The 19,497-nt window shown below is 40.4% G+C and overlaps 1 protein-coding gene across 3 annotated transcripts; it reads right to left on the bottom strand.

Annotated features, from left to right (window-relative positions):
* Positions 1 to 676: 676 nt before the first annotated feature.
* slc35e3 (solute carrier family 35 member E3) lies at positions 677 to 18,002 on the bottom strand. Of its 3 annotated transcripts, XM_059652455.1 has the most exons (6): positions 17,046 to 17,993; positions 12,555 to 12,665; positions 10,053 to 10,211; positions 8,619 to 8,701; positions 4,818 to 4,876; positions 677 to 4,775 (listed from the first exon to the last, which is right to left on the bottom strand). In XM_059652455.1, the coding sequence occupies exons 1-6, from the start codon at positions 17,442 to 17,444 to the stop codon at positions 4,690 to 4,692; spliced, it is 897 nt and encodes a 298-aa protein (XP_059508438.1). In that variant the 5' UTR covers positions 17,445 to 17,993; the 3' UTR covers positions 677 to 4,689. The 3 variants fall into 3 exon arrangements, with proteins under 3 accessions (XP_059508438.1, XP_048404695.1, XP_048404697.1); XM_048548738.2 differs by having other exon boundaries at positions 677 to 4,876; positions 17,046 to 17,850; XM_048548740.2 differs by lacking the exons at positions 677 to 4,775; positions 4,818 to 4,876; positions 8,619 to 8,701 and adding an exon at positions 8,750 to 9,907 and having other exon boundaries at positions 17,046 to 18,002.
* Positions 18,003 to 19,497: the final 1,495 nt, after the last annotated feature.

A 19,497-nucleotide genomic window follows, 5' to 3' on the forward strand; every position in this document is an offset into this window, starting at 1 on the left:
CAAATATCCTGTTAACTTCAAATATCACCAACTGCAACCTGATTATCACTTAGTTAGGTCCTAGGTTACAACCTTCAACTGCTTGAGAACAGTCCAGGAAAATGTGGTCACTGGATCTACAAGTGGAATAACAAATTGTAACTGTAGCCATTAAAGTCACACTTCTGTCCATGCACTGAATTCCTGCTCAGAGACCCACAGATTCCTGGTGGCATTATTACCTTTCACAACAAGCCACTTGGCATTAGTAATATGAACACTGACTATAATTGTTATATAGTTCAGTCATCTGGTCAATTCTTCTATGTAAGAACTAAAATGATCAGAAATGTAGAATTGTGTACTGGTTTTTTACAAGTTGCAAACTGACTGTTGGAATCTCCAATATACTTATGAGTCCATGAAGAAAAAAAGCTGAAGGACATTTCAGGCCTTATCCTAGTACTGGTGACGGTGAAGACCTTGGTTTTGTACCTGATTTAGGATTCTGATTCAGTGTGCCATCTTTACACTTTCATGTCTTCAATAACCTCTCTCTTTTCTTTTGCAAATGTCCATGATTATATATAGCAATTCAGATCTATAATGCTACACAAAGATAGTTGTTTATTTTTCAACTTTTTCCCCCTATGATACGAGTAAAGTTAGGAGAGAAAAAGACAAGGAAACATGGAAGTCACTTCATACAAATATACAATTTTATAGATATAGCTGTAAACCTGCACATTTTCATTCCACTGTACCATGGGAAAAGTATTGAGCACCATACAGTCAAGTTTTCATATGTTATCTATTCTACTGTAAACAAAATGCAGTTCATCCCCTTGGTTTTATATCATTACAAAATATAGCACTTAACCAAAGTAAACATTTGAAAAAGCAAGAGCATTCATGAAAATGAAACAAAAAAGTTGTTTTAACTAAGTTGCAACCTGGAATAAAAATCATTTATAATATCAAATACTCAACTTGCATTGCCCAATGATTTAATATGTATGCAGAGTTCAAACCACCAACAGATGTTTAACCAATGCTGTAAACCAGATTTCTTCATACAGTGAAAGTAGAATTCTTGACATAAGAAACTGAAATTTAAAAATAACTCATCTAACCAGAATGTATTAAAGAACAATATAAACTAAATATATGGATGACAGTTTAAATCTTAGCATCTTAACTGTAATGAGCAAGGCTTTAAAAAGTCTTCAAAATGTTCTGCTCTTGATTTGTACAGGACTCTGATTCAAGATCCAAACGTAACAATACTAAAGAATCAATCCTGTATTAACAGTTTGAAAATGGTCATACTTGAGATTTTCTCAAAAGCGAAAGCTAATCTTTCCTACAGAATGTTCTGAGAAAAGTCACAGACTTGAAACAATAGGCTGAATTTGTCCCTGGATTTCAAGATTCCAACATCGGGACCAATGGATTCCCAAGATTGGATAATATCAATAGTATAATTTTCATAGAGGCAACCTCCACACTCACTGTCACATGGTGGGCCAACCCCCAGGTCAACAACTATGCTGTCTGTCCCATGGGTCTAGAAAATTCTGCCCAATTTTGTTTCTTTCTTTCTATACCTGGAAATACTGTCTGGCAGCATCTTATTTTTTGGTTGTTACTACAAGGTATCTTTCCTCTTTTGAAAGGACCAAAATAAAACATACTTGACATTCTATTTTATTCCTCACAAAACTATTTGTAAGCAATCTCATTTAGCTGAAATTACAATCGGTGGAACAAAAATATTTTCTATAAATATTAAAGAATATAGTTGTAAATTCATTTTAACAGGCTCCAAACGTTCAGTTGCCTCTGCTCCAGTTACTGACAATATCAGCATTGAAGTGAGAGCGCGCTAGGGCCTTAAACTGCTGCAGACTATGGGGAGGTCATGCAGTGCTGTCAAGGAAATGTTGGCAGGTTGCTGCAGTGCACCTTGTACACGGGACACATTTCAGACAGCAACAGAGGGAGTGCACACTTAAGATGGTGGATGAGATGGTAAGCAGTGGAAATGTTTTGCCCTGGATAATATTAAGGTCCCTCAGTGTTATTGGAACTGCAGTCATTTAGGCAAGAGTAATTTGTCAAGCTACTAACTGCCTTGTTAATAATATTAAGGCTTTTTGGAGTCAGGAGGCAAGTCACTTAATTCAGAATACCCTGACTGATTCATCTTGTAGCCACAGAATTTTGGCTAGGTGGTCAAGTTAGTTTCTGAACAATAATAAATCTCAGGAATGTTGATGATGATACAAGACATGAAAAATCAACAGACAGATGGTTAGTTAGTCTTTCTCTTGGTGGAGATGGTCATGACCTGATAGTTGTGTAAAGGTTAAATGCCACTTTTCAATCTAAGCCTGATTATGTCCAGGTCCTCCTGAATATTGTAAATTAACTATTTCATTATCTGGGGAATATTAAACTGAACTAAACATCATTTCAGTGAACATCTCCACATAAGATTTTACAACAAAAGATGGCTGGGACCTAGGACACTGCCCTGAAGAACTCCTGCAGCTATTTCCTAGGGCTAAAGTAGTTTCACTGGATCTGAATCCTGCTATTCTTCCCAAATCCTTTTGACTTCAGTTTTACAAAGATCTTCAAAGGCACTACTATCCCTGAATCCCCCACTATCAACATCTTGGGCGGTTACAATTGACCAGAGGCTGAACTGGATTAGCCACATAAATACAGTACCAATGAGAGCAGTTCAGAGGCTAGGAATACTGCAACAAGTAACCTCCCAAAGCCTCTACAAGGCACAGGTCAGGAGTATGATGGAATACTCCCCACTTCCTTGGATGGGTGCAGCTCCAACAACACTTAAAGCAACTTGACACCATCCTCTCCCTCTGTCACTAATGCTTGGTGTGGCAGCGTGTAACATCTACAAGATGCACTGCAGAAATTCACCAAAGCTACTTAGAAAACCCCTTTCAGGCCCACAACTAATACCATCTTGACAGGCAGGGCAGCAGATACATTAAAACATCATTTGTAACATTCGCTCCAAGCCAGTCACCCTCCTGACATGGAAATACATCACAGTTCCTTCACTGTCAGTGGGTCAGAATCCTGGAATTTCCTCTTTAATGGCATTGCGGGTCTACATACAGCACATGCTGCAGCAGTTCAAGAATGCAACTTACCGTCACCTTATCAAGGTAACTAGGGACAGGCAATAACTGGCCTAGCCAACAAAATTCACATCCCAAGAGTGAATAATAAAACAGCCAAATTCTGTCAGAGGCAGCCATGACAAGTGCTGTCATTTTTTAATCTCAACCACAGAATTTAGTACTTCTATGCAAGTTTGGACCAAAGCTGTAATGAGATCAGAACGCTGAGCAGTCCTGATGGTATCCCAGTCAAGGATGTTACTGGTAACCACTTTTGATAGCACACTGCAACGATGACTTCCATAACATTAATGATATTGAGTGTAAACTGACGAGGCTGTCAATGATCAGATGGATCTTTCCTGCTTTTGGTGGACACAGCATGCCTGGACAAATCTTCTAATTTGCCAAATGGACGTCAATATTCCAACTATAGGTGTGGTTAGTTCTGGAGCATAAGTCTTAAGCACGTAATCAGGATGTTAATGTGGCTCATACACATCCATTTTCTCCCTGCTTCACCATTACTTGTTATTACAATGAGCAAATGAAATTGGCCAATAGCCAGTTCCTGTGATGGTGGAACGTGAAGTGAAGTGAAGTGGTGGATGAATGGAGTTGCAGGTGTTTCAGTCTTGTCTTTGGCACTCATGCCAGGTTCCACTTACCATTGAGTTTGGGGGTGTTCATACAGCCTTCTGTTCTTCCCTCGACATTTTTGCTTTAAGTTGTCTGCCACCATGAGCTACTGAACAAGCTAATTCAGATCACTGCACATAGATATTAGTTACACAAAGCCACATGTATTCTTATCCATGCTTTCTACAACAATTATTTGCATTTTTATTTGGATTCGTGTTTCAAGATAGAAAAAAAATTATATTGAAAATGTTGCAAGAAACATTTTAAGGCTCTGCTTTGCAATGTAACTTGCAAGAAACTATCACTATCCCAATAGTGACCCACTGAAAGTGGTCCTGGAAACTGTTAATCTGTTGCAGCAGAAAACAGAACTTTGTCACTTCTGTATTCTTTTCCTTGTCCACATGTTCTAAACATGTAATAAGAGCAATGAAAAAGTAATTTTAATCCTTCCGCCCACCACAATAAATTGCCCAGTATAATACAGGATGTGCAAAGCACGTAAATTACAAATATCCACTTTCATAAAATACATGATTAAACCAATTTTCACATTATCTGTACGTCTAATTTTGTTTCCAAGATTCAGAACACTTATCAGCCATTTTATGCATGTAGGACAATTCTATAATGACATGCTTTCAAATTTAAAGCTGAATGAACTTGACATAACATATTAATCGCAAAGAACCTCCTTAAAAGCAATTACAAAAATTAGCAGAACATGGCCCATGAAAATTGGTCAAATTTATAAACTTGTGTGCGAACAGCAAACATCTTCTGCAGTGAAGTGAAATATTTAATTGCATTTGTTTCAATTTTAGAGATGCCATACTTAGCAAGTACCTACGAATTGGTGCTCACTAGCAACACTTTGGGGAAAGAAAATATGTAGAACTCAGAAGAATTATTAAGGCCTTTGAGCCAGTTTGTTTTTTCCTTCTTCTTGTTCACAGAGTTTAAAATGTGTGTAAAACAAAATACCACACAATGTACACAAAATCCCCAGACCTTGATTAAGTGAAAGGGGATCTTTAAACAAAATATAACCTCCCAGTAGGGTAATGCAGAACTTAAAATGTCCAAACATGTTGTATCTGAATGTTTGTTTGTCAAGGAACAAATCTCTAGAAAAGACTGCATTTTATCCTGTTTGGTTAAATATAAGCACAAGAATTAAGTCGTCAGAGACAGGTGCATTATAGAAATCACATGAAGAAACAGTGGATGCTTCGGAAATACTGAAGACAACATTACAGACTCATTACTCAAAGCACAACTTAAAATCTCACTCTACCTGCAAATCTGTACATCTTCAATGACCAGCTAGATTTTACTTCAAGATTATGATTTGTGTACAAGGGACAAAGTGAGAGAACATCCTCAAATTCGTATGCTTGCTGAAGGAAAACTGTAACCATAAAATCTCACCTGCTTCCAGCTGCAGCAATTGTTCACATACATATTACTATGTATACCCTTTATTCTAAAGGCTGGAATCATGCTCCCTTCAAATTTTATTTTCTTAAAATTAGGAAAATACTTAACTTATGCCAGCAATTCCTCGTAATGAAAATCTAATGTCTTAGAATCAGGGTCCTATTCTTCTGTGCTCCCTCTTTAACATTGTTTCGAAATTGGGCAGTAACCATCAAATGTAGCTTCAAAGATAATTTAACTTAAAACTTATTTCAGCTTAGCCCGTGAAATGTATCCTATGATCTGACAAACCAACAGATTAACATCCAACATAAATTTCAGTGAATGGTGAATAATCACATCCAAACCATTTTTAAACCTTTAGCAATATTTTTTCCTCAAATACATTTCATTGCACCTTTTCCAATATGAACTGCTTTTATTTATTCATTCACATTTCAATAATTTTCCAATCCCTCAAAAGGTACCTGCTCAACTGTATAGTTCACGTTTGTTTGGTATTGGTCTCCTTGACAAGGAAATAGATAAGGAAGCTTCTTATACCTGAATCAATCATTCTCTGGTATATATTTACAAGACAGCATCATAGTGAACTAATTTATAAACACAGTAAGCATAAGCAGTGTAATGTTCTGTAACATACTAAGCTTATGTAAATATAAAATGTAGATCTCTGAATAATTCCTTATGCAGTCAACTCATACGTTAGCCATATCAAACAAAGGAACTGCCAAGTGAAAGCTGGGTAATTCCTGCTGGAAGAAAAATTCTGATTTAAATATCAAACCACGTTCACCAAGGGCAGATCACCAAATTGTTCCAAATGCTGGTTAACTTATTTTATGGAGATGCTTGAATAAAAGAAAATGTGTGTGCATATTAGGCACAGACAAAATTTCCCCAGGCAAAGCAACCCAAAATTAAATAAAATTGGGTTAATTGAGTTAAAAAGAAAAATCTGTGAAGGTAGATGAACACAGCAGGCCAAGCAGCATCTCAGGAGCACAAAAGCTGACGTTTCGGGCCTAGACCCTTCATCAGAGAGGGGGATGGGGGGAGGGAACTGGAATAAATAGGGAGAGAGGGGGAGGCGGACCGAAGATGGGGAGAAAAAAAAAAGATAGGTGGAGAGGAGAGTATAGGTGGGGAGGTAGGGAGGGGATAGGTCAGTCCAGGGAAGACGACAGGTCAAGGAGGTGGGATGAGGTTAGTAGGTAGGAAATGGAGGTGCGCCTTGGGGTGGGAGGAAGGGATGGGTGAGAGGAAGGACTGGTTGGGCTGGTTTTGGAATGCAGCGGGGGGAGGGGACGAACTGGGCTGGTTTTGGGATGCGGTGGGGGAAGGGGAGATTTTGAAGCTGGTGCAGTCCACATTGATACCATTGGGCTGCAGGGTTCCCAAGCGGAATATGAGTTGCTGTTCCTGCAACCTTCGGGTGGCATCATTGTGGCACTGCAGGAGGCCCATGATGGACATGTCATCTAACGAATGGAAGGGGGAGTGGAAATGGTTTGCGACTGGGAGGTGCAGTTGTTTATTGCGAACCGAGCAGAGGTGTTCGGCAAAGCGGTCCCCTAGCCTCCGCTTGGTTTCCCCAATGTAGAGGAAGCCACACCGGGTACAATGGATAAAGTATACCACATTGGCAGATGTGCAGGTGAACCTCTGCTTAATATGGAAAGTCATCTTGGGGCCTGGAATAGGGGTGAGGGAAGTGTTGTGGGGGCAAGTGTAGCATTTCCTGCGATTGCAGGGGAAGGTGCCGGGTGTGGTGGGGTTGGAGGGGAGTGTGGAGCGAACAAGGGAGTCACGGAGAGAGTGGTCTCTCCGGAAAGCAGACAAGGGTGGGGATGGAAAAATGTCTTGGGTGGTGGGGTCGGATTGTAGATGGCAGAAGTGTCGGAGGATGATGAGTTGTATCCGGAGGTTGGTGCGGTGGTGTGGGAGAACGAGGAGGATCCTCTTGGGGGCGGTTGTGGCGGGGGCGGGGTGTGAGGGATGTGTTGTGGGAAATGCGGGAGACGCGGTCAAGGGCATTCTCGACCACTGTGGGGGGAAAGTTGCGGTCCTTGAAGAACTTGGACATCTGGGATGTGCAGGAGTGGAATGCCTCATCGTGGGAGCAGATGCGGCGGAGGCGGAGGAATTGGGAATAGGGGATGGAATTTTTGCAGGGGGGTGGGTGGGAGGAGGTGTATTATAGGTAGCTGTGGGAGTCGGTGGGCTTGAAATGGATGTCAGTTACAAGCTGGTTGCCTGAGATGGAGACGGAGAGGTCCAAGAAGGTGAGGGATGTGCTGACATGGCCCAGGTGAACTAAAGGTTGGGGTGGAAGGTGTTGGTGAAGTGGACCACCCAAGACATTTTTCCATCCCCACCCTTGTCTGCTTTCCAGAGAGACCACTCTCTCCGTGACTCCCTTGTTCGCTCCACACTGCCCTCCAACCCCACCACACCCGGCACCTACCCTGCAACCGCAGGAAATGCTATACTTGCCCCCACACCACCTCCCTCACCCGCATCCCAGGCCCCAAGATGACTTTCCATATTAAGCAGAGGTTCACCTGCACATCTGCCAATGTGGTACTGTATCCATTGTACCCGGTGTGGCTTCCTCTACATTGGGGAAACCAAGCGGAGGCTAGGGGACCGCTTTGCAGAACACCTCCGCCCGGTTCGCAATAAAAAACTGCACCTCCCAGTCGCAAACCATTTCAACTCCCCCTCCGATTCGTTTGATGACATGTCCATCATGGGCCTCCTGCAGTGCCACAATGATGCCACCCGAAGGTTGCAGGAACAGCAACTCATATTCCGCTTGGGAACCCTGCAGCCCAATGGAATCAATGCGGACTTCACCAGCTTCAAAATCTCCCCTTCCCCCACCGCATCCCAAAACCAGCCCAGTTCGTCCCCCTCCCCCCACTGCATCCCAAAACCAGCCCAGCCTGTCTCTGCCTCCCTAACCTGTTCTTCCTCTCACCCATCCCTTCCTCCCACCCCAAGGCGCACCTCCATTTCCTACCTACTAACCTCATCCCACCTCCATGACCTGTCCGTCTTCCCTGGACTGACCTATCCCCTCCCTACCTATACTCTCCTCTCCACCTATCTTTTTTTCTCTCCATCTTCGGTCCGCCTCCCCCTCTCTCCCTATTTATTCCAGAACCCTCACCCCATCCCCCTCTCTGATGAAGGGTCTAGGCCCGAAACGTCAGCTTTTGTGCTCCTCAGATGCTGCTTGGCCTGCTGTGTTCATCCAGCTTCACACTTTATTATCTTGGATTCTCCAGCATCTGCAGTTCCCATTATCACTAAAAAGAAAAATCTGTTGTTTGCAATTGTAACGATATATTAAATGGTCACTACTTAAAAGCAATACCAAATGCCGAAGGATACGTGACAGGTGAGGTATTTCCAATAATCCAGTAAATTGACAAGTTCACCAGAAAGGCAATAATTCCAGAAAGCAACACCATCATCTATAAAAGATAAAACTTACATTGTGTTTAATGCTTTTAAATTATAAAACAGATAAGAAAATAATGCATGTTCATTATTACCCACTACTTCTCAAATGTACACTATGTACTTCAACAAATCCTGTTAATAAAAGTATACTTGGATTTAAAATTAAAAATTACAAAACTGACAATACAAGTCAAATGATTCCTAGTTGGAGGGAGCCATCTACATTTGAACCCATCCTATCTGCTATTTCCTCTGATGATGTAGCACTTTGGCATGAAGGCTGGAACTAGGAACTGAATATATGAATTTTGCATGCAAATAGTATTCTGCAGTGTTAAAAGCCTCCCATTATTCTTAATTTTAAGAAAAATGACACTGGAGTGATTAGGAATTGCCAGGACTTGTTCAGTAGCTCCAAAAGATTAAACATGCAAAATCAGCCTGTGTTTAGTCTGTGCAAGTAACCCTCACCTCCTGACTTCCCAATGCTTTGCTGCCATCTGTTTTCCCTTTATTGTAAAGACTGGAATCATACTCCCCTCAAATTTTGTTTATTTTTTTCTAAATTACAAAAAAGTTCAGTTTTGCAAGCAATTGTTTGTGTCTCAGGTTCTTAATCTTCTGCTCCCTCTACTTAAATCAGGCGTTGATGGACTTCTGAGAGCTGTCTGGATGAAGTCAGCTCTGGCAACACTCAAGAAGCTCAACACTATCCAGGGCATGCTTGTTTGGCATCAAGTCTGCATTGTGCATTATAAGTTCAACACCATCCTGACATGGAATTATATCACGTTTCTTGGTGTTCACTGGGTAAAGTTCCCGCATTCTCTTTCTAATAGCACTCTACAGTACCTACACAACATGGAAAACAATGGTTTAAGGCTGCAGCTCACTACTGTCTTCTTAAGAGTAATTAGATGCTGACATTGTCAGAGACACCCAAATCCAATGAATGAATTGAAAAAGTTTTTCCCTAAGCCAAAATTGATCTTACACCTTGTTTAGTATTAAAACATATGTGTTAATTTAGCGATCTCACTGTCTGCTAATAAACAATTCATAATCCAGATATTTGCAGAACAGAATTGAAAAAAGTGCACAAATAACAAAACTTTTACCAAAATACCTATTTCATTCAGAGTTAACAAGAAAGACTGGTAGAAGAAATTATAAATTTCACCTTGATACAACAAAATGGCAGTCAGGATTAAGGTACACTGTTAAATAAAAAGAACACAGAACTTTATTATCTAGTGTCTGTGCAGGCAGCATGAGAGAGATGACAGTCAGAAGACTGGAATACAACTTACTGTCCCAAATATTAAAGTTTGCAAGAATAACACAACTATTTCAGAATCTTACCAATGCTGTAGTAGACCAGTTTCCAAAGATGCTTCCCTCTCCAGTCACTGGTTCAAAAAAAGGAACAGTGAACATCAGAATGATAGATGACATTGGGGCCTGGTAGTATAAGAGCTGCATAGAATTCACCTGCAACTCATGTTGTTTAGCTCCTACCCACTGTAAAATGAAACCAATAAGAAAAATATGTTATACAGATGATTAAGTGGTAATTTAACAGCTTGTAATGATATTATGATTATTATTTAATACTAGGAGATCAGAAATGCTCAATGGAATGCAGCAAAAGGAAAACATCGACAGGGTTGTCATAAATTGCACTGAAAAGAGACCCAGCACATGCATCATTGGGCCTCTGTAGAAGGGAAGATCAATAACAGAACTGAAGCAAAGCATTAGACAAACAGAAATCACTGATTCTGAACACTTGAAGCCATTGATAACCCTCCAGAGAGGAACAGTAACACTAGAATGGCAACTGAATGGTTATGTTTAGAGATCATAAGGGAAAATATTCAGTTTTACTGGCTCAAGTTATTTTTAAAATAAATATTCATGTATTTATATCACAATTATTACTGGAACAACTCAAAAATAATTTCAACAATGAGTGTTTGAATTTATAGCCTTCAACGTGGTTGCTTTTTGTGGAATCTGTTCATTTACGTTTCACTAAAACGCCACAGCCAATTTGCTGACCCAACACAATTTTTTAAAATAAATCACTATTTGGCTATTCCCTGGATGCAGCATTCTATGTCAGGAGACTGTATCATAAGCATGTGTCGGGTGGGAATTTGCTGATTCGCATCTTAACATGGCACAAAGCAGAATATGCTCTTTCTTTGCAGAAAGCACCCAACAAGGTAACCAGCCCTTCATTCTATTCCTTATATCAGAAAAACATAACTTTACATCCGACATATCCAACATCTGATGTGTTACATGGAAATTTAATTAGATGAGTAAACTCAGTACTAAACAGATCTGCAACTGTGTGGATGAATAAACAAGAATGCTGATCAGCCATTGCAAAACAAGGCCAGAAACCAAGTATCAGAGATAATGGGACCTGCAGATGCTGGAGAATCCAAGATAATAAAATGTGAGGCTGGATGAACACAGCAGGCCAAGCAGCATCTCAGGAGCACAAAAGCCCAGCTCTTCCCCTCCACCCACTGCATCCCAAAACCAGTCCAACCTGTCTCTGCCTCCCTAACCTGTTCTTCCTCTCACCCATCCCTTCCTGCCACCCCAAGCCGCACCCCCATCTCCTACCTACTCACCTCATCCCACCTCCTTGACCTGTCCGTCTTCCCTGGACTGACCTATCCCCTCCCTACCTCCCCACCTATACTCTCTCCACCTATCTTCTTTTCTCTCCATCTTCGGACCGCCTCCCCCTCTCTCCCTATTTATTCCTGAACCCTCACCCCATCCCCCTCTCTGATGAAGGGTCTAGGCCCGAAACGTCAGCTTTTGTGCTCCTCAGATGCTGCTTGGCCTGCTGTGTTTATCCAGCCTCACATTTTATTATCTCAGAAACCAAGTATCTGTTTTCAAAGTAGCCACAGAATAATAAATATTTTACAATCCCACTTTCAACATATTTTAATGCAGAAAGTTGAAACAGACGTTCAGGATTGACAGCAATCAGTAGCAGGAATCATGCCAGAGCTTACGTCAACTAACATAACAGCTGAGAGACTAAACTGGAGAATCTTCCTGTTTTATGTGGCATGTTAAATAGTGCATTCAAGTCAGAGAAGTTAATACCCTTGTGCAAGACAGGAAATTTTCCACAATTTAGTCCCCCAGCTCCAGGGGACTACTTTGTTGCCATGATCAAAACAAGTGTGTACCACAGAGGCTTAAGTACAATACAGGCAACTTAGCTACATGTAACATTAATTTGCAGATAATGCACATTACGGATACTAACAGAACTTGGTTGGCTGATCTACATTTTCTCCATTTCTCAGCTATGAGCCCTTTCTAAACCTCTATTCCATGACACTACAGGACTAACCTACAAATAATAAATACTTTGGGCCAAATTATCAGGTCTCAGGAGCCAAACGTAACATGGCCACATTAAAATGTGGCACCACTTACAACATTGGAAAAGGTCGTTTGTTGCCACTTCAGTTAAAGCCAATCGGCAAGGTAAAAGATAAGAAAATATTTGAACAAAAGCATAACAAGCACTTAGAAAACTATAATGAAAATGTATTATATAAGAACAAATAATCCCAAAACGGTCCAATTTTAAAAAATGAACCACTTACTCAAAATACTTTTCAAATTGCAAACTAAGCTTTTAAGAAAAGTATTCAGTTAAACAGTTGGAACAATTAGGATATTAAAAGTAATTGTTTAATGCAAGCATTTCCGATGATCCTGTTGTTATCGCCAAACATCAGGGTGTTTAGATTGTGATGAACACAAAGTATTTGTGTTTAGTACTTATAAAAATATGCAAGAAAAATCAAAATTACTAACCACTTGATATATTGAGGTAACCAAAACACCAAGTGTTGCAAAAAGTATTCCTAGAAAATTAAACTTCACATCAAAGTAAGAATTCAGAAATACTCCCAAAGTAATAGGGATCTGTAAGAAATAAGTGGGAGATGGTTATTTCCAGTTTAACATTTATAGCCATACAGACTAGTACATTTTCCAGAAGAGAAGAACCAAATATAACACACTAAACATCTAAATTTCTGTTTGGACGAAAAATAGTAAGTGTTTCTAGATGTTTAAAAAATAAAAATCGATTTTAAAAAATTAAATATTTACTAAATCATTAGTAAGAAACAAATTACAAAATGCAGATTTCAAAGATTCTCATATTAAAATTTGCAGGGTCATAATATACACATGAAAATTGTAATATGTAATAAAAAGTAAGCTGTGTGGAAGTGTTGATTCAGGCAGTAATCTTTAAAAAAAACCCTGTGAAATAGACATTCATTCACTGCATGTGACCTACATGTCATAAAAAAAATTAACTTCAAACATATCTTCGTCCATGAATACATATTAGAAAAGGCAGGGATTGTGCAGAACAGTTGACTTATTCATGGCTTTAGGGGTTGGTTGCCTGGCTGTTTTACTCTGACTACAGATTACAATGTAATCATTGTATCTTGACTTATTTCAGTAGTGATACTTAAAACATTTGACAAATCATTAAAATAAATATATATTTAAACAGCTTGTCTATAAAATTTGGTCACATTTTAGTTAGAAAAAGATTCTAGGCAAAAGTACTCCAGTCATTACATTCATTGTTGATTCATTCCTTGGTAACAGTGATACATTAAGGTGAGATTTGCTAATACCAATGGTGTGATGCTTACAGAGCTAACTACTGTATGTATGTAGAATCTAGATACTATTGGCTAATTTTATCAGTTCAAATTTACTGCAACTAATACTTGTGTTTTTTTAACATCGGCATGCAAAGGTTGCAAACGATTTACTTATATGACTGTGTGAGTACTGTGTGTTGCTTTTTAAAAATGTGTTCATGGGACTTGGGTGTTGCAGGCTAGGCCAGTACTCATTGCCCATCCCAAATTGCCTGGAGGTGATGGTGGTGAACTGCTGCAGTCCTTGTGACATCCACAATGCTGTCAAGAAGGGAGTCTGAGGATTTTGAGCCAACAACTCTGAACAAGCTGCAACATAATTCAAAGTCAGGATGGTGTGGTTTGGAGGGAAACTTGCAGGTGTTGGTACTTGCATCTGCTTTCCTTGTTCTCCCTTTTAGCAGAGGTCACTGGTTTGTAAAGTGTTGTCAGAGAAGCCTTGGTCAGTTGTTCCAATGCATTGTGTAGACGGTATACACTGCTGCCGCTGTGCATCGGTGTTGAAGGGAATGAATATGGAATGTGATGGACAGAATGCCAGTCAAAGTGGATAGCTTTGTTCTGGATGAGGTCAAGCTTCTTGTATGTTGTTGGAGCTGCGCTCATCCAGGTAGGTGGAGAGTACACTTGCATATTCCAGACTTGTGCCGTGTAGATGGTGGACAGGTATTGGGGAGACAGGCAAGTACAGAATTAGAATTTTACAGAATTTCTTGTGTCTAACCTGCATTTGCAGCCACAATATTTCTATGGCTAGTCCAGTTCAGTTTCTGGTCAGCAGTAACCCCAAGAGGTTGACAGGAGGAATTTAGCAGTTGAAATGTCATTGAACGCCTAGAGGTGATGGCTAGATTCCCTCTTGCTGGTGACGGTTATTGCCAGGTACTTGTGGTGCAGATGTTGCTTACCACATAGTCAAAACCAGGATATTGTCTGTCTAGCTGCCTCTGGACACTGCTTCAGTATCTGAGGGGTTGTGTTTGGTCCTGAACAGTGCACACAGTCATTAGTGAACATTTCTAATCTTATGAAGTCACTAAGCACCCAAAGATGTTTAAGCTTAGGGTTGGGCCTTGTTGTTACTTCTGTTTTATTTCAATAAATCCAATGGAGAATTTAAGATTTGAGACTTCTACAAAAATGTGCAAATCAAGGTTGCATATTGAGTTTAATTTTGTGAACATTAAAGCTACTCCACCACCACTGACAGTGAAGTAACAGACAAACGCTTAAAACAGATTTCTGTAAAGGTCCAGAGCTGTCAATCTAGAACCATGCAACCCATTATGAGACATTCAGCTTTTCTAGCCTGTTTTGTTTCGTGAGATTGTAGCTGATCTGTAGCCTAATTCCATACATAATACCGACAGCAGAAACCAGCTGATCTGAAGAATATTTCGTACTTTTACCTCCTAACCATGTCAAAACATTTTCTAACACAATTCTGACACGTCTGGCTCTAATTTTTAAGCCATGCATCGCATCCAACACCTGGACTTGGACTCCTCAACTAGTGTAAATAGTTTCCAATTATCTATCTACCTTTACCGTGTCCCTAACAGCTTAAAAACGTAACATTTGAAATCCAAGTATCATTCTGATAAATTGATAATGCATTCCCTCCAAAGTCAATACATGCTCTCTACAACATGGAGCCAGAACTGCCACAGTGCTCCCAATATGGCATGACTTCTACCATCTCATATTCTGATAATCTAGATCCATTGATATTTCATTATTTTCTGTATAAATTTAAGTTATTTTTAATGTACTTAGATTCTCAAGTCACTTTGGACCATAATCATTTCTAGCATTTCACTTATAACTGCCTTAAGACCACGATTCACATCCATGTGAATTGAAATAAATTTGCCACAGTATTTCCCTTTACTTAACCTATCAATATCATGTAATGTTATGCTTTGATCTATAAATTGGTAATGCAGTGAACTACAAACCTCATCCCGCCCCCTTGACCTGTCCGTCCTCCCTGGACTGACCTCTTTCCCCCCCAATACTCTCCTCTCCACCTATCTTCTTTCCATCTTCAGTTTGCCTCCCCCTCTCTCCCTATTTATTTCAAAATCCTCTCCCCATCCCCCTCTCTGATGAAGGGTCTAGGCCCAAAAAGTCAGCTTTTGTGCTCCTGAGATGCTGCTTGGCCTGCTGGGTTCATCTAGCCCGACACTTTGTTATCTTAAGTCCTGTGGATACACTGGTCACATCCTGTCAACTAAAGTACATTCTCATTATGCCTAGTCTCTACAACACCCGGTGAATTTCCTGACCAGGTCAATAAGTCACCTTCAATTCAACAACATATTTACTAATTCTATGGGCTTCAATTTAACAAACAGTCTCTTTTTGCACGAGTTTATAAAATACCTCTAGGGATATTCACAAACAGTATTCATTAACATTCCTTTATGAAGATGTAACCTAAATTTTGGATAAAATTTTAAATCAGATTCATTGGCATTATGTACCTAAAAAAGAAATACTTGCTCTCTCCAACCAGCTGAAAACTTAAGTTGTAATCTAAGGGTAAACATACTGCTCTGATTCTGTAGCTGCAATGTGGAGGTGCCGGTATTGGACTGAGGTGGAGAAGGCCAGAAATCACACAAAACCAGGTCACAGTCCAACAGGTTTATTTGAAAACACAAGCTTTTGGAGGTGAAATGCTGGCGAAGGGGCTATGTTCCAAAAGCTTGTGTTCTCAAATAAACCTGTTGGGCTATAACCTGGTTTTGTGTGATTTCTGACCTTCAGAAGCTGCGTTGAGCAGGTTTCCGTTTCAGATGCACTTAATTCACATTCTACTACATACAGAATGGGACTGCATAATATAACTTCAAGGTAACTTGGAAACTAAGTTTTAATAGTCATCTGATAACATCATTACCTGCAATGCACAGTATTGCCAATGTCATAGGGGCGTTATTCAATCTTTTAGTTAAAGACAAAGTGATATCAATGCATAAATGAATCAGGAGCATGCTCATACACAAACGAACTGTAAACACGACAGTACTGGCACAGGGCATGGACATGTTACCCACCATTCGATTCATACAGCATACTAATTGTTGGAAAACAACTTAAATTTCTGTTCATTATTGAATGGATATTCCTTATAGCCAGGTCAAATTGAAATTGCATTAATTCAGAACCAATTTTCATATAATGATGTTAAATTGAAATTCAAATACCATCAAATCAACTTGGCCAGTGTTATTTTGAATCAAATCAGTTGCAGAAAAACAAAGCACTTGAGACACTGGAAATCAGAAATTAAAAATAACAGAAAATGATGGAAATACAATGAGTTTGTTGAAGGAAGCTTTCTCATGGATGCTGCCAGAGCTGCTGAGTGCGGCATTTTGTTTTTATTTAAGTAGAAAGCTCGTATAAACATTTATAAAAGTAGTTTAACCTCTGTAACGTAATGATTTGTGTTTGTCAACTGTTTTGAAATTCTGATGCAAGTTTGGTGAAAGTCACAAGCAAGTTTCAAGCTTTTCCAAAATAAAATATCAGAAATTTTACACAAACATTTCTCTCCCCTCCCCAGTGCAAAATGTTTAGAGCTTTTATTAGACTTAATGTCCCTTACCAATGTCAGCTTTATCCTGGTAGAGAAAGTCTTCTTGTAGTAGACAGTCTGTATGACGATAATGACTGGAGTGGTCATGGCTTTGGCCAGCTGGTAGGTGCCAATGGTATTATTCTGGAGGGACAGGTTTGTGAAAACAACAAAACCGCAGAAACTGAGCGCCAGCAGCAAAATCTTGGTGGGGTTCAGAGTTTTGGGGGAAAAGATGTTAAGCCTCTGGCAGATGTAGAGCCCCAGACCGGTTATGATAAAGTGCAGCAATGTGAGGGTCATGTTGGGGAAGGCATACTCCACGTAAATCCATTTGTTAACGAAGACGATGCAGATGGAAGCGGACAGGTTCACCAGGAGCCCGGCTAACAGCCGCCTGTTCAGGCTCAGAGCCTCCGAGAGCCCCATGGCGAAAGGCCCCGACCTCGATCCTTCTCCGGATCCGAAACCCCAACTCCCTGTGCTCCCGAGCCTGGGCCCGGCTGAGGCAAGGCTGCACTATGTAAACTGCTCCGCTACCTCCCCCCCATTTTCAGCGAGTAAGAACACCTCAGTGACGGGGATGAAATACAGGCCCCGCCGGAATGTGGTGGAATCAACCCCGTCCCTCTCCAATAGTGGCAGAGTCCCTAGCATCCCCCGTCCTACCCACTAATGGTAGATTCCACTACCGCTCCTTCCGTTCATACATCACAATGAGCTCCTCGTATACCTCACACTCTCTCCTCCAGCATCTCCCACTGGCTGACTGTGCACCCGCTCTTCCAAGGCAAAAAACAATTCTTCAAATGAAGCCACTGGAGGAGGGGGTCACTTTATCAAGTCTTGAGGTGCATGGACAAACTAAACAGACAAGGTCTTTTCCCCAGTGGGGCAGGGGAAGGGGTAATCCAAAACTAGAAGGCACAGGTTTAAGCGAAGAGGGGAAGGATTATTTAAAAGACACCCAAGGGAATAACCTTTTTCTCACAGAGGGTGGTGTGTGTAGGGAATGAGCTGCCAGAGGAAGTGGCGGAGAATTGTACAATTACAACATCTAAAAGGCAGCCGGATGAACAGGAATGGTTTAGAGGGATTTGGGCTAAATGCTGGCCAATGGGACTAGATTAATTTAGCCTATCTGGTTGGCACGGCCAAGTTGGCCAAAAAGTCAGTTCCATGTTGTATAATTCTATGACTTCATAATTGCCTAAGCAAAATCACAGACTGTGACCATAAGAAACTGTGTACCCTCCTCATCCTTGCTGCAGTCTTGGACTCACAGGCACATGCGCACGCGCACACAAATCTACGGGATGAATTTGCATTTGCAGATCTGTAATCGCAGATGCATTCAATTTTGTTTGAAAAGCACACAATTTGTAGACAGTGGCATTTTATGAATTCCTACTTTGGAAATAAAATCAATCTGATCCCAAGTTAATACATAGCTATATTCTAAACAAGGCCTCCCACCTCAAATGCACGGTCTAACCTTTGGTATAGTATTAAAACCTTTAGTTATCTCGGTGCAGTGACTTGAAAGAAATCCTGGGATTTGCATGTCAATCCTTTCTCCCTGATTAAAGATTTAGCAGCTATCTTAGGTTTGATCAATACATTTGCATCAGTTTGATGATCCTTTGATCTTTTGCTTATAAATTCTGCCTGATGCCACCTCAAGGAACGAGACTCCAAAAGTTTGTGTCTTCAAATAAAGCTGGTATCGTGAGATTTGACTTTAACATGGTTGACCACACCATCCTCTTCCGGCTCCAACAGTGTTACCCCCCACTTTTCACCCTCAGTGATATTATGCAAAAATATATTTTCCACAAACTTAAGTTGATGATAATCAACAATATCTCAGCACCAGCTTTCTAGTCACCTCCATTGTTTTGTAACATTTAATATTGGTTGAACAGAAATTTCCTTCAATAAACAATAACCACAGGCAAGATGCTGGAAGACTGGAGGTTGGCTAATGTTGTGCCAGTATTTAAGTAAGATGGTAACAAAAAGCCAGCGAACTATAGACCGGTAAGCCCGACATCATTGATGAAGATTGATGAGGGCAGAACAGATTGATGTGGACTTCAGTACAGCATTCAACAAAATTCTTCATGTTAGACTAGTTACCAAGGTTAGATCACAAGGAATACAGGGAGAACTAGCCATTTGGATACAGAACTGGCTCAAAGGAAGCAGACAGATTGTGGTGGTAGAGGGTTGCTTTTCAGACTGGATACCTGTGACTAGTGGTGTGCCAAAAGGATCAGTGTTGGGTCCATTGCTTTTTGTCATTTTTATAAATGATTTGGATGTGAACAGAGGAGCTATGGTTAGTAAGTTTGAAGATCACACTAAAATTGGAGGTGTAGTGGACAGCAAAGAAGGTTACTGTAAAATACAACAGTACCTTGATCAGATGGGTCAATGGGCCAAGGAGTGGCAGATGTTCAAGCTTTATTTAGATAAATGA

The sequence above is a fragment of the Stegostoma tigrinum genome, chromosome 18 (assembly GCF_030684315.1).
Source record: "Stegostoma tigrinum isolate sSteTig4 chromosome 18, sSteTig4.hap1, whole genome shotgun sequence".
Classification (NCBI taxonomy): Eukaryota; Metazoa; Chordata; class Chondrichthyes; order Orectolobiformes; family Stegostomatidae; genus Stegostoma; species Stegostoma tigrinum.

Coding starts and splice junctions, on each gene's coding strand:
- slc35e3 (XM_048548738.2), bottom strand. CDS start 17,444: ATGGGGCTCTCGGAGGCTCTGAGCCTGAACAGGCGGCTGTTAGCCGGG. Junction 10,212..12,554: donor TTACCTCAATATATCAAGTG/GTTAGTAATTTT, acceptor TTCATTTTACAG/TGGGTAGGAGCTAAACAACA. Junction 8,702..10,052: donor ACTGGTCTACTACAGCATTG/GTAAGATTCTGA, acceptor TATCTTTTATAG/ATGATGGTGTTGCTTTCTGG.